General features: G+C 42.0%; 1 protein-coding gene across 9 annotated transcripts in view; it reads right to left on the reverse strand.

Moving 5' to 3' along the window:
* UBE4B (ubiquitination factor E4B) overlaps positions 1-15812 on the reverse strand; it is a 148777-nt gene that overhangs the window by 45225 nt on the left and 87740 nt on the right. For all 9 annotated transcript variants that reach the window (XM_024356276.2, XM_063786433.1, XM_024356272.3 and 6 more), the window contains 7 exons: positions 14317-14431; positions 9496-9579; positions 6933-6989; positions 5762-5878; positions 5565-5663; positions 3891-4004; positions 1209-1407 (listed from right to left, as the gene is read on the reverse strand). In XM_024356276.2, the coding sequence (XP_024212044.1) occupies positions 1209-1407; positions 3891-4004; positions 5565-5663; positions 5762-5878; positions 6933-6989; positions 9496-9579; positions 14317-14431 (785 nt within the window). The remainder of the gene's footprint in view (positions 1-1208; positions 1408-3890; positions 4005-5564; positions 5664-5761; positions 5879-6932; positions 6990-9495; positions 9580-14316; positions 14432-15812) is intronic.

The following is a 15812-nucleotide window of genomic DNA, read 5'->3' on the forward strand; positions in this document are numbered from 1 at the left end:
GGGCTCAGGCAATCCTCCTGCCTCAGTCTCCTGGGTGGCTGGGAACACAGGCATGTGCCACCATGCTGGGCTAATTTTTTTCTTTGTAGACATGGGGTTTCCTTATTTTGCCCAGGCTGGTCTTGAACTCCTGGGCTCAAGCTATCCTCCCACCTCAGCTTCCAAAAGTGCTGGGATTATGGATGTGAGCCACCATTCCCAGCCCATCAACAATCTTTGGTGATGTTCCTTACTGATGTATTGTATAAAATCTCCATTTTTCAACACAATACAGAAATATTTAAATCTCGAAATGGTATTAAATTATGTTAATAAACTACTGATTCCAGAGCCGTTTCCCTGCATATTTCTTTTTTCTAATTTTTTTCTATTATAAATAATAGTACTACTGGGAGGATTTATGTAAACAAAATTATTCCTTTTTCCTCCAACTTTGGGAATATAACCTGAAAAGTAGAATTATTGAGAACAACAGTATTATAATTTTTGCTATGAACCACCAGAATTCACTTTAGATAGATTAAATAAATTGATTAAATATCACCTACTTCTTCAAAAACTTACATTCTATTTTATCACTTTGGTTTTGACTTTTTTATAGATATATTATGATAACTTGAATTTTTTTTTTCAATTTGTATCTGTTTTTTTTTTTTTTTGAGACAGAGTCTCACTCTGTTGCCCAGGCTGGAGTGCAGTGCCATGATCACAGCTCAATGCAAGCTTAGCCTCCTGGGTTCAAGCGATTCTCCTGCCTCAGCCTCCTGAGTAGCTGGGATTACAGGTGTGTGCCACTACACCCGCTAATTTTTGTATTTTTAGTAGAGATGGGGTTTCACCATGGTGGTCAGGCTGGTCATGAACTCTGGACCTTTTGATCTGCCCACCTCAGCCTCCCAAAGTGCTGGGATTACAGGCGCGTGCCACCATGCCCTGCTAATTTTTGTATTTTTAGTAGAGACGGGGTTACACCATGGTGGTCAGGCTGGTCTTGAACTCCTGACCTCGTGATCCGCCTGCCTCGGCCTCCCAAAGTGCTGGGATTATAGGTATGAGCCACCACACCAGGCCTACTGTATTAATTTTTATTATGTTTCTCTATCTCTTAAGTTCATTTTATGGTGAGGTGGTAACAATCTGTGAGGAATTACTAGCACGCAGACAAGAGGGCAGTGTTTTAATGACCGAGTCATGAACACAGTACTCACAGAGTTCAGTCAGCCAGTCGTTCACATCTTCCATCGTTGCATTCACACGCGTCTCATCATTTGGAAGAGTAATCCGACATCTTGGGTGAAAAATATACGTGGGATCAACTGTTTCTAACTTGATTTTTGTACTTAGCTGCTGCAGTACCCAAAGGAAATTCAGCATAAATCCATCTGTAGACACCAATCTATCATCTGTCTGTGAAAGTTGAAAAGAAAAAGTATTTTCAAACATTAAAAAAATTTTTTTTGAGATGGGGTCTCACTCTGTTGCCCAGGCTGGAGTGAAGGGCTGTGATCTCGGCTGCAACCTCCGCCTCCCAGGCTCAAGCAATCCTCCCACCTTAGCCTCCCAAGTAGCTGGGACCTAAACTGATCCACCCACCTCAGCTTCCCAAAGTGCTGGGATTCCAGGTGTGAGCCACTGTGACCAGCCAAGAAAAAGTATTTAAAATAACATGAATAGAAATTTTGGCAAACTTTGTAAGAAAGCAGACGGAACTTTCAAACATAACTGTATCCTAAAGTCAATGAGAAGACATATATCTCATCACCACTGTCATTCCATTGATTCTATATTAGCAGGTGCTACTTGTTGAATACTACCTATTATATAATTATTATTTATATAAGAGGCATTTTATACATTCTTTTCTTTTCTTTTTTTGAGATGGAGTTCCACTCTTGTTGCCCAGGCTAGAATGCAGTGGCGCGATCCTCGCTCACTACAACCTCCGCCTCCCGGGTTCAAGTGATTCTCCTGCCTCAGCCTCCCGAGTAGCTGGGATTACAGGCACCCGCCATCACGCCCGGCAAATTTTTTGTATTTTTAGTAGAGATGAGGTTTCACCATATTGGCCAGGCTGGTCTCGAACTCCTGACCTTAGGTGATACGCCCGTCTCACCCTCCCAAAGTGCTGGGATTACAGGCATGAGCCACCACGCCCGGCCATTTTATACATTCTTTTACTGAACCATCACAATAATTCTTACAGGTCCGTAATACTGCTGTTAACATTTTATGCAGGAGGAAATAAAGACTCAGAGACCCTGAAGTGATTTGCCTGAGCCTCAACATTAGTAAGTAGAAACACAATAAATGTTTCTTTCTTTCTTTCTTTTTTTTTTTTTTTTTGAGACAGGGTTTTACTCTGTTGCCCAGGCTGTAGTGCAGTGGTGCAAACATAGCTCACTGTAGCCTCAACCTCCTGGGCTTAAGTGATCCTCCCACTTCAGCCTCCTGAATAACTGGGTCTACAGGTCTATGCCACTACACTGGCTAATTTTTTATTTTTTTTTGTAGAGACAGGGTCTCCCTATGTTGCCCAGGCTGGTCTCGACCTCCCTGGTTCAAGTGATCCTCTTCTTGCCTCAGCCTCCCAAGTAGCTGAAACTATAGGCATGCACCAGGCACCATGCCCAGATAACTTTTGTGTATTTTGTAGAGATGGGGTCTCATTATGTTTCCAGGGCTGGTCTCAAATGCCTGGGCTCAAGTGATCCTCCCACCTCGGCCTCCCAAAGTGCTGAGATTACAGGCGTGAGCCACCATGCCCGGCCTCTTTCTCCTCTTTATTTCCCTCAAGAGCATCAAAACAAGTTGCTCCACTTCTTATCATGTGACATTGTTTCTCTAGGTGACAGCATCAGCACGCTCCTGCATTAACAATATAACAATGTAACTTGATTACCTCTGTTAAGAAAAAAATAATAATACAACAATGATAAGAATGATAGTTAATATTGGTTGAGTGATCACTGTGTACCAGGCACCATTCTAACAGCTTTATATATAATAAACCCAGTACCAGTAGTACCCCAGCTTAGCAGATGAGGAAATGGAGGCACAGAGGAGTAACTGTCTAAGGTCCCGCAGTTAGTAAACGGTGGAACCACGATCAGAAATCACAAGATCTGTGCTCTTCTCTCTACATGATTTTTGCTTCTGAGTATACATATCACATCATTCATTCATTATTTATTACTAATCAAGGAAGGATGCCCTTTTCTCCTCTGGCAAAGCAGCTGCAGCCACTGGCCTGTCTCACCCGGACTGAAGCACTCACGCCCTTGCAGCTGCCTCCTTGGGTCTGTTCCTGGCTGCCCCCTTCTGTTTTGGTCCATCTACATAGCAGCTTTTGTGGTTTCCCTGCTGAAAACCCTCCCATGACAGTTCTGATCACGTAAACCTAACCCGATGGCGCCCTGCCTATCCACTAACTCCAGGACCCGACATTCCCTCCTGTTCACTCTTCTCCAGCCACAAAAGCCTGTGTGCTGGGCTTGTACCAAAGCTGCTTCGTTTCCACATTGGATAGCTCTTTTCTCAGCCACTACAATGGCTGGCTCCTGCCTATGAAACAAATGTCACCTCCTCAGGGAGGCCTTTCCTGCCACCCAATCAAAAATCACCTTCAGATCTTCCTTCTGGTACCTACAGTTCTTCTCATGTCATTTACTTTGCTCTATTTTCTTCACTGATTATACAACTGTCTAAAATCATGTATTTATATGTCTACTTGTTTATTCTGTGGAACATGGGCTCCACAAAAGCAGGAAGCTCGTCTACCTTGTTCAATACTGTACCCCCACTCCTAGAACAGTGCCTGGTAGGTGCTGACTAAATCTGGGTCAGATGAATGAATTTGACAAACAGCGAAAAGCAATCTGTAGGAATCCTACCTGCATCTGTGCTTTCTTCATATTGGCATTGACGACAGCCGCCATGTAACTGAGAGCAGCCTCACGGGTTTCGCCATTTAACAAAATACTATGCAGAATCTTAAAAAGCTCTTGCTGAAATTTATTTTTAAAAAGAAGAAACAAATTAAAACTATTTTGCACATGATTCCTTTTTGACTTCACGAACAGCTAGCCTACTTCCCACGTTCTCTCCTCTCCCACTTCTACTCATTTCAGAAGAGCCTGAGTGAAAGAATATAAGAAATATCCATATCCAACTATGTCAAAGTAATGAGCATGAAAGCAGAATATGGAGTGGGGGAGGTAGGCAGTTACAGTTTTTTGTTTTTTTTTGAGACCGAGTCTAGCTCTGTTGCCAGGCTGGAGTGCAGTGGTGCAATCTCGGCTCACTGCAACCTGCGCCTCCCAGGTTCAAGCCATTCTCCTGCCTCAGCCTCCCGAGTAGTTGGGATTACAGGCACACGCCGCAACACCCAGCTAGTTTTTGCATTTTTGTTGTTTTTTTTTTTGAGACGGAGTTTTGCTCTTATTGCCCAGGCTAAAGTGCAGTGGCACATCTCGGCTCAGTGCAACCTCCGCCTCCCGGTTTCAAGCCATTCTCCTGCCTCAGCCTCCCAAGTCGCTGGGATTACAGGCACCCGCCACCATGCCCAGCTGATTTTTTTTGTATTTTAGTAGAGATGGGGTTTCACCATGTTGGTCAGGCTGGTCTCAAACTGCTGACCTCATGATCCACCTGCCTTGGCCAATTTTTGTATTTTTAGCAGTGACGAGGTTTCACCATGTTGGCCAGGATGGTCTTGACTTCCTGACCTCGTGATCAGCCCATCTCGGCCTCCCAAAGTGTTGGGATTACAGGCATTAGCCAACGCGCCCAGCCGGCAGTTACAGTTTTAATAAAATAGGCTTTGTTACTTCCTTCCCATGATCAAAATTACCTTAGTTACCCAAGCCTGTAACTTCTTTGCCTGTTTCTTTTTTTGAGATGGAGTCTTGCTCTGTCGCCCAGGCTGATGTGCAGTGGCGTGATCTTGGCTCACTGCAACCTCCACCTCCTGGGTTCAAGTGATCCTTGTGCCTCAGCCTCCCGAGTAGCTAGGTAGCTGGGATTACAGGCACGCGCTGCCATGCCTGGCTAATTTTTGTATTTTTAGTAGAGACGGGGTTTCGTCATGTTGGCCAGGCTGTTCTCAAACTCCTGACCTCAGGTGATCCACCCCCCTCGGCCTCCCAAAGTGTTGGGATTACAGGCATGAGCCATCACACCCGGCCCTTCTCTGCCTTTAAGTTTGAGACTTGAAGACATATTAATCTGCATTTGGGATAAGCAAGTCAGTGAGGGTGTGTGCAAACTAACAATTCTTGCTCACCCTCACAGTGTAAATGCCTAAGGGCCAGCTGGAGGAGGAGCCGGGCCACTAAGCTTAGGACCAGTTCCCAGTGATGCTACATACAAAGGCAGCATACTGCTGTTGTTACAACCTGTTATTCAAGACACAGGTTACTTACTTACAGTTTATCTTTTTTATGTAAGATCGAATTGGCTTTTGTTAGCCGTTTGTCTACTGGGCATAGTCCAGTCTACAAAATAAAAGCTCTGTATCTGGAGCTCATCTTTGATACTTCCTCTGGATTTGTTTTCTGAACACTTACCCTTCCGAGCTCTAAGTAATGCTGCAATGATTGGCTAACCACACGAGTGTTTTCCAGGGTAATGGCAGGCCCTGAGAAGTATTTTTCAACCACTTTAACCTGGAAAGAGAAGGAAAAAATGCAGTCAACATATAATGCACATTTGGGAAAGAATCTGAATAAAAGGGCAGCAAAGTACAAGTAGCCACTATACTTACATCATCTTCTGCAAAGACTGAGAAGCTAAAGAAAGCCCCTAAGTAAGAGAGTCTCTGCAGCTCCCGCCCACAGCCAGGACTTAAGGATTTCGGCAACCACAACCGCAAAGAAGCAACCTAGGCAGAAGATGGAAGAGCCAGTCAAGCTGCTGAACAGGCCGGTGGGGTAAAAATGTAATGAAAACTCTCCAGCTCCTCTGTATTTTCACAAGATATTATTAAAACTTTTATGTTTCAGCCAGGCATGGTGGCTCACGCCTGTAATCCCAGCACTTTGGGAGGCCAGTGTGGGTGGGGGTGGGTCACCTGAGGTCAGGAGTCCGAGACAACCCTGGCCAACATGGAGAAACCCCGTCTCTACTAAAAATACAAAAATTAGCAGGGCGTGGTGGTGTGCGCCTGTAATCCCAGCTACTGGGGAGGCTGAGGCCAAGAGAATCGCTTGAACCCAGGAGGCAGAGGTTGCAGTGAGCTGAGATTGCGCCACTGCGCTCCAGCCTGGGTGACAGAGTGAGACTCTGTCTCAAAAAAAAGAATGTTTAAGTTTCAGGATACTATTTGATGAAGTTCAAATGAACTCTTCTTATACCACCAAAGGACTCGAATAACTTTTCCATACCTCTTGTTAGTTTAGTTGTACAATACTTGTCAAGGAAAAAAAACAGGCCCGGTGCGGTGGCTCATGCCTGTAACCCAACACCACTTTGGGAGGCTGAGGCGGGTGGATCACCTGAGGTCAGTAGTTCGAGACCAGCCTGGCCAACATGGTAAAACTCCATCTCTACTAAAAATACAAAAAAATTAGCCTCGCATGGTAATGCATGCCTGTATTCCCAGCTACTTGGGAGGCTGAGGCACGAGACTCACTTGAACCCAGGAGGCGTAGGCTGCAGTGTGCCAAGATCCCACCACTGCACTCCATCCAGCCTGGGTGAGAGAGTGAGATTCTTAGAAAAAAAAGGGAAAAAAAATCATAGAAATGAACAACTGTAATGCAGGATATAACGTGTCTAACAAAAATGTAACAGTTGAGAGCCTCCCAGACACGTTACCTCCGCCTACACCTAAATGTCCTTCAAGAGACATTTTCCAGGCCATCTCACTAGAGGAATGCCTTCTGGGTTATGATATATTCACTGAAAATGTGCAAGCCCATCAGGTGAGTGCTTACCAAATTGCACACAGGGTGTGTCTTCCCAAACTTGGTTTCACAGAGCTCACCTAGTGCCTAGAAATAAGATCAGAGTCATTTAAATGCATTTCATCTTAAACTGACTGTCATTTGTAGCATAAAGAAACAGTTTTAACTGCTGCTATAAATTCATTCCCTCTAAAATGGCACACATGCATTCCCTCTGAAATGGCAGCAGCTTTACTACTTTTTCTGATTAATAAACTAAAACACATGCAATGTGAAAAACTTGAAATAAAACAGAAATATAAAATGAAACTAAAAATTACTCAAGCTTTACCCTCAAAGATAACCTCTATTGATATTTTGAGCAACAGTTTTCAGATATATTTTTGTGTACTGTATCTATATATGTTTTTTACAAAAAAGTTTTTCCACTTCATATCTTTCCATGTCAAAAAGATTTATTTCATAAACTTTAGATGGCTCCTCTTGCCAGTGTTAAACATGACTATAAATAATTACAATTTAATAAGCTATCAAATTCAAAACATATTTAAAAACATAACTTGGTTTCAAGATTTCTAGTACTTTTAAGAATTCCAACACTTTCCTTCAGACATCCGACCATCCTAACATTAGAGAACGATGAAAAACACTTTTTAGGGACATAAACATAATTTAGCATGCCCATGGTAACTCAATCAAACATTATTTTCAACAGTTAATTTCCTCTGTGATTCGGACGCAGCTCTAGAAGTTGCTACATGAGCCGAAGAGTGCATTTAGGCATTGACACAACGTTGAGATGCCTTTGAGGTTCAGGCAGCCTCAACTCAGAAGGAAGCGTTCTCACTGCCTAGTGCAGGAGTTCACAAACGTGGCTGCATATTAGGATCACATGGGAAGCCTTTGGAAACCCCAATGCCATGCCACACCCCTGGTGAATTAAATCACAAGGTCTGGGGTGGGGAGCCAGGCAGAAACACCTTTAAAGATCCCCAGCTGATTCCAAGGTGATTCCAACGTATGGCACAGCAGGATCCACTGACCTAGAGAATGATCACAGTGATTTCTGATTTTAGCTTCAACAGTCTTCCGCTTCCTCCCTCTCATTATTGTACCCTCTCACTCACTGTGTCCTCGTTATTATGCAAGCATCAATAATGGCACAAAATGAAATCACAATGGAGGCCTCTGTCTTTTGAACAAAAGGACATTTTGGTGATATCAGATGCTAAAAGCTCCTCACTGAAACATCAAGCTAATTCACACCACAACCCAAAAGCCAACAGTCCCATGAAGGAACATCTACATAATATGGTGATAATTAGTGTTCACTAAAATATTTCATCACTGAACTCAAACAATCAGATTATTCCACTTCCTTTTATCTGCCACAGGCAGAACAATACATAAGGATTCAAAGAATTTTACCAGGAGCCCCAATAACATGTACAATGGAAAGAGCTCTGGCATAAATCCACTTAAAATTATTTTTTAAAGTAGGAATTCTGGTTTCACCTTCTAATTTCCCAGCATTCTTGTAGCCTTTTAGTGCCATGACAGGTTTGAATTTTTTAAATAGATAAATACACCCTTTGTGTACCGCTCTGTTTTAACATTTATCACAGTATCTGTTCAACTGTTGTGCTGTAGCTCTTATTTTTGCAGTAGATTATGAGTGCCTTGAGGAGAGGGACCTTGTCTTCCTAGCTTCTGTATCCCCAGTGTCTAGCACAGAACAGATCGTCAGTAATGAATTCATGGTATAATGGAATCCAATCAGTGGAATAAGTAAAAGAAATAAATACAGTAAGAAAAACAACCATGGTCTCAATTTACATAAGACTTAATTTATACATAGAATAAACTAATTTCATTTTGATATTTTTTCCTTTACACTTCTGCAATGAAAATATTCAGTAACACTTCAAAATACTTTTCTCCCAAAATTTCAAATAAGCGAATTCAGAACAGAAAGGAGCTTCTAATTTTCATTCTAGTTTCAGCATTTTCACAACATTCAAGCCTCCCCATGGGAATCTAGCTGAAGCTTCTGTCCACAATGTATGCCTGCTCTAAGTGCGTTAAAGAGCTAAGCAGATTTCTACTTCCCAAGTAAATATGACCTTAGGAAACAGGGAGGGTGAACAAGAGAGCTACCCTGAGATTTTCTGCACAAAGTAAACACATAAAGATAAAATTGTATTCATTTTCTTAGTATGTACAGCTTTGCCTTTTTTATTTGCATTTTTAATAGGTTTTTTTTTTTTTAAGTAACAAAATTTCATCCCAACTATGGTATGCTCATTGCTAGGAGATAAGTTATCTTTTTCATAAGCTATACAAAGTACATTGTAATAAGTGCATTTAACTCCTGTCTAGGACTTGGATAGGTGGAAGATGTACCAGGCTGCTAACTGTCTTCACTGATGCATCTCACTGCACACCAAACACTCTGCATGGCCAACACAGTGATTTCATGTTTTAAATTTGAAAACAAGGTTGATCTCATGGACCTGAAAGAAAAGTATATGTCAAAATAATCTGAAAGAAAAACATCTATTGAATGAGTTAAAGAAAAAGAACAAAGTTTTACCATGAGGGGGTATTTAAAGTAGTCACTGTCGAGGGAGCACTCTTTGGCAGCAAGAGCCAGGCCTTGTAAAATGGGGATAAATATCTATAAGAAAAAAAACAAAATCAGAAATATAAGTTTAAGAGAATCTAAGAGTGGGAAGTATGTCAAATAAGGTGCTAGAACTGAATGTCCAAATTTCATTCCTTCCCCAGGGAAAAGCTTTTTTGCATATAAAAGCCTAGAATTCAGCCAGAGTGTTGACCTGTTCTTTGAGAAGTCTAACCATAAAGTAATACAGCTGAATTCTCCAGAAGTAAGAGGAGTTTGGTGAACTCTAATACTCTGACAGGACCCCCAGTAATTCAACAAAACCCAGTAATTCAACAAAACCCATACATTTGGAGCCTGTTGAAGAACTCTCCAGGAGTCGTTGCTCTACTCAATTAAATTCTGCACATCTCAGCAACTAATATGTTCTTGATTACCAAGCATCTATAACCTGTTAAAAAATTCAATTAAATGTTCCAATATTTCCTTCTATCTATCTATCTATCTATCTATCTATCTATCTATCTATCTATCTATATTGAGACGGAGTCTCGCTCTGTCACCCAGACTGGAGTGCAATGGCACAGTCTTGGCTCACTGCAACCTGTGCCTCTGGGGTTCAAGTGATTCTCCTGCCTCAGCCTCCCGAGCAGCTGGGATTACAGGCATGTGCCACCACACCTGGCTAATTTTTGTATTTTTAGTAGAGACGGGGTTTCACTTTGTTGGCCACGCTGGTTTCGAACTCCTGACCTCGTGATCCACCCGCCTCAGCCTCCCAAAGTGCTGGGATCACAGGCATGAGCTACCATGCTTGGCCCTCTATCAATATTTTTTAAAAGCTTTTCCCCATTTATTTTGAGGAAAACAAGATAAACAGGCCAACAATCAACATTATTACTACATTAAACTTAAGTTAGAGCAAAGAGCTAGTTGGTAAATGTTGAAATTTACAAAGAAATCTTTAGTTAGAAAGCCTTACCTCCACATATAGTGTAATTAATACATTAACCTGCTATTGGCACTTAAAGGAACTCAAATCTGCTTTTATACATTTATGATTAATACCAGGTAACACCATGTAAGATTTACTCAGCCTAGCTCATCTTCAAATTTCACAATGCACGCACTGATCAACACATTTAGGGAGTTGGTTGGGATTCAAGGCTAATAACATTAAACAGAAATGTTGTAAACAACAGCTGACAATCTGAATGCCAACAAGTTGTAATAGGAGTATACTATGTAGCCACTAGAAAACTTGAAAAATTCCCTTTCCTACTAATTTCATTCCATGAGCACCTTAATAATTTAAAGAGTACAGTATAAAACACAGGTGCCCTGGATGACAAAGTGTCCGTGGAGTGTTGTGAGATATCAATACAGCTCTGGAAGAGATCATTCTATGGTTTCTGCAATACCAACAATCAAGGTAGAAGTAACTTGCTCTCATAAGCCAGATAAAAATGGAGAAGTAACACTCAGGTGTGGAGCTGGGGAATGCCAACATTGTAATGAGGAAGAAAAGACAAACAGAAGTTCCAGAATCACCAAAAATTAGTTCATAACTGGTCATCCTGAAAAATCTCCAAATTTTTTTTTAGGGAGGCTACAAGTAAAATATAATTACACTTTCTTGTATAGTTATCCTTTTGTGCAATTAGGGCTTCATTTGCAATAGGTAAAATATTACTAAGCATAATCTTTTTCTTTTTCTTTTTTTTTTTTTCCAGACAGAATTTCACTCTGTCGCACAGGCTGGAGTGCAGTGGCGCGATCTCAGCTAAATGCAGCCTCCATCACTCGGGTTCAAGAGATTCTCCTGCCTCAGCCTCCCAAGTAGCTGGGACTACAGGCATGCACTTCTGCGCCAGCTAATTTTTTGTATTTTGAGTAGAGATGGGGTTTTGCCATGTTGCCCAGCCTGGTCTCGAACTCCTGAGCTCAGGCGATCCACCTGCCTCAGCCTCCCAAAGTGCTAGGATTACAGGCGTGAGCCACCATGCCTGGCCTGACCTATATATTTTAAATAATTCTTTAATTTTCAAATGAATACCTCCTAGCACTGATTAAAAATACTGTAAGTATCCACCTCCAGTCCTAAATTCTAGCTGCTATTTATTTATCTGTGAACATTTCTCAAACATTAAAAGGAGGTAGATATTTCAGTCAAAGATTTAATAATTCGCATTTGCCACTCTTTCAAGACAAAAAGGTAAAATGCTGCTTTGCAGTCCAACAGCTCCATCCCAGTTATCATTCCTCTCTAGATAAAACACATGGTAGCACATAAGAAAAGACAAAGAGTATTCAACACTGAGTGGCTGAAAAGTCAGCAGAATTCTGGGATTAAAAACAAACAGGTCTGGGCCAGGCGCTGTGGTTCACACTTGTAATCCCAGCATTTTGGGAGGCCGAGGTGGGCGGACCACTTGAGGCCAAGAGTTCAAGACCAGCCTTGAGGCCAAGAGTTCAAGACCAGCCTGGCCAACATGACAAAACTTCATCTCTACTAAAAATACAAAAATTAGCTGGGCATGGTGGTACGCACCTATAATCCCAGCTACTTGGGAGGCTGAGGCAGGAGAATCGCTCGAACCCAGAAGGTGGAAGTTGCAGTGAGCTGAGACGGCGCCACTGCACTCCAGCCTGGGTAACAGAGAGAGACTCACCCTCAAAATTAATTAATTAATTAATAGAATAAACAGGTCTGTGGTGGTCGTATAACACTGTGAATGTAGTAAATGCCACTGAATTGTACACTTCAAAATGGTGGTTTGAGGCCAGGTGTGCTGGTTCATGCCTGTAATCCCAGCACTTTGGGCGGCTGAGGCGGGTGGATCACCTGACATCAGGAATTCAACACCAGTCTGGCCAACATGGTGAAACCCCGTCTCTAATAAAAATACAAAAAATTAGCTGGGTGTGGTGGCAGGCGCCTGTAATCCCAGCTACCTGGGAGGCTAAGGCAGGAGAATCGCTTGAACCCGGGAGGCGGAGGTTGCAGTGAGCCGAGATCATGCCATTGCACTTCGGCCTGGGCAACAAGAGCAAAATTCCATCTCAAAAAACAAAACAAAACAAAACAAAACAAAACAAAACAAAACAAAACAACGGTGGTTTGATGTTATATGAATTTCATCTTAATTTAAAAAATGCAGGACTTCTCTGTCCAAAGCTGGTGATGGGGAAACAAACAAACAAAAAACACCCTGAGGTCATTTCATAACCTCTTGTGTAAGTTTGTTTATGAATAAAGTAGGCTCAATATACCCCTTTCAGCTGGTCACTGGGCTGATTTTATATAGAGAGAACTACTCGATTCCTCAAATGGTATCTTCTTGAATAGGAAAAGTATTCTAATTACTACCCATTACCTCTTTAATGTAGTGCATCACTCAAACCTTCCAAGACAGTAATTTTTTTTTTTTTTTTTGAGACAGTCTTGCTCTGTCACCCAGGCTGGAGTGCAGTGGTGTAATCTCGGCTCACTGCAACCTCGTCTCCTTGGTTCAAGCAATTCTCCTACCTCAGCCTCCCAAGTAGCTGGGATTACAGGCACCCGTCACCACACCCAGTTAATTTTTGCATTTTTAGTAGAGACCGGGTTTCACCACGTTGGCCAGGCTGGTCTCGAACTCCTGACCTCAGGTGATCCATCCGCCTCAGCCTCCCAAAGTGTTGAGATTACAGGCGTGAGCCACTGCGCCCGGCCGACAGTGATTTATTTTCCTGAGAGTTCACTTACCCTTCTAGAGAAGAAAAGCTCACTATGTTGCCATTAATATTTCCATTAGTCAGTAAGATCATCACCTAAGATAAACAGCTAGTGAATTCCAGACAGAATACACAACACTAACTGGAATTTTTATTCTTGGATCCTGGCTGCTTCTTTTACAAATATTTTGAAGACTGCTGAAAACACAATTCCCAAGAATTCAAAGGTCTTAAAATTAACAGTTATAAATAATCTTAGGTATAAAACAGAGTGAAAGGAATCATACCAATTATAGCTATTGCCTCTGTTATTCTCTGTAGTCACAAAAAAGGAAGTGATGATACAGCAAACTGTAAGAAAATTTGATAAAAGCCCTTTCATCAGGGAAAAAACTTGTGTGACAGTTGCTAAAGGCAAAGTGCTTACTTTCCCAAACAGGTCCTTCAAACAGCAATGTTAACAACAAAGTTTCACCTTGGAAGAAACCTTCAAGACTACGTACACAGCTTTATTTTTAAGCACTACATATCTGCATTTTCACCTGGCTTTACACAATGAGATACCAAAACAATGTATAAATACCAAATGAAATAATTAGGAAGATATGAGACATCTTTCCTAGTGGGAAGAAGACAAAGATTCTATATGGCATGCAGGCTGCCAATGAGCTAATATGGTCATTAAGTTAATCTTACAAACTCAGAGAATGAATTTTTGACACTACTTATCTGGCAGATGCATATCATGCCTTATGCCGTCTCTGGGTATTCTTGTTTTAAAAGCTCCTTGAAATCAGGAACGGGGCCTTACATATTTTTTTCATATTGCCCGAAGCACCTAGTGTAGACCTTGTTTAGAAGATAGATGTTTGACTGATTCGTTGAAATGGGCACATGATTTGAACAATGCAGCTGTCAATCTGATTTCCTCAAAAGAATATTGGGTAGGCCTTCTCTCTAATAACACATGGATGTTCGAATTCAGGCAAAAGTTTTCAACGTATGGTCAGAAATTAGCCTCGACATAGAGGCTCTCAGGCTAAAATTTGCAAGAGCAAACTCATACGACCGTACCTGCTTGAACACTTCTTCATCCTGGTGAGTGGTTCTCACCAGTTCCTGAATGAAGCCATATGGGAGATTCCTACACAGCATATACGGCACTAGGAAGGACGGCTGCTGCAAGGACCTGTGGACCCATGAACATTAGGGACGGTGATGAAGTCAACTCACTACAGAGGCACGTGAAATGTCATGTCAGCAACAACTGCCCAGTCAAAAGTCAAACTTGACATCTCCCAAATATTCTGCAAAATAGTTTCAGGCGAAAGCTAACCCTTCTTACCAATAGTAATCACTTTTTGGTCTTTTTAATGAGACACTATGGGAATTTTCAAAGAATTCATCTTTTCCTACATAGAGCCCTTTAAAAATGAAGCACTGAAAAAAGGAAGCATGGCCAGGCACGGTGGCTCACGCCTGCAATACCAGCACTTTGGGAGGCTGAGGTGGGAGGATCACTTGAGGCCCGGAGTTGAAGACCAGTCTGGGCAACACAGCAAGACTCTGTCTCTACAAAAGATGAAAATATCAACTGGGCAAGATGGTGTGTGCCTGGAGTCCTGGCTACTTGGAAGGCTGAGGCAGGAGGACTGCTTGAGCCCAGGAGTTTGAGGTTATAGTGAGCACTCCAGCCTAGACAACAGAGTGAGATTCTGTCTCTTAAAAATAAATAAATAAATAAAAATAAAAAAGAAGTATTATATGTTTTTTGTTGTTGTTGTTTGTTGTTTTTTAGAGATGGAGTCTCGCTCTGTTGCCCAGGCTGGAGTATGGTGGCGCAATTTCGGCTCACTGCAACCTCCGCCTCCCGGGTTCAAGTGATTCTCCTGCTCAGCCTCCCAAGTAGCTGGGACTACAGGCGCCTGCCACCACGCCTGGCTAATTTTTGTATTTTTAGTAGAGATGGGGTTTCACCATGTTGGTCCCAAACTCCTGACCTCAGGTGATCCACCTGCCTTGGCCTCCCATAGTGCTGGGATTACAGATGTAAGCCACCACGCCTGGCCGTATTATATGTTTCTTTATGCCTCATCTAAATTGGGGGAAAAAATATTAGTAGTGGCTGAGGGCTTATTAATTTTAATCAAGGAACGTTTTTTAAAGTTTTGGTACATGTATATAATTTTCCTTCTTTTTGAAAAGTTTCAAAAACATATGGTTATGGCATACAAAATAACATAAGAACACCTAGAATAAATAAATGTAATGTTATGTTTGTGAATTTTTATTTATTTAGTATTATTATTATTTTTTGAGACAGTCTTGCTCTGTTGCCCAGGCTGGAGTGAAGTGGCGTGATCTCAGCTCACTGCAACCTCCACCTCCCGGGTTCAAGCAATTCTCGTGCCTCAGCCTCCCCAGTAGTTGGGATTACAGGTGCGTGCCACCATGCCCAGCTAATTTTTTGTATTTTTAGTAGAGATAGGGTTTCACCATGTTGCCCAGGCTGGTCATGAAGTCCTGAGCTCAGGCAATCCATCTGCCTTGGCCTCTCAAAGTGATAGGAT

This window comes from Pan troglodytes, chromosome 1 (genome assembly GCF_028858775.2).
Source record: "Pan troglodytes isolate AG18354 chromosome 1, NHGRI_mPanTro3-v2.0_pri, whole genome shotgun sequence".
Classification (NCBI taxonomy): Eukaryota; Metazoa; Chordata; class Mammalia; order Primates; family Hominidae; genus Pan; species Pan troglodytes.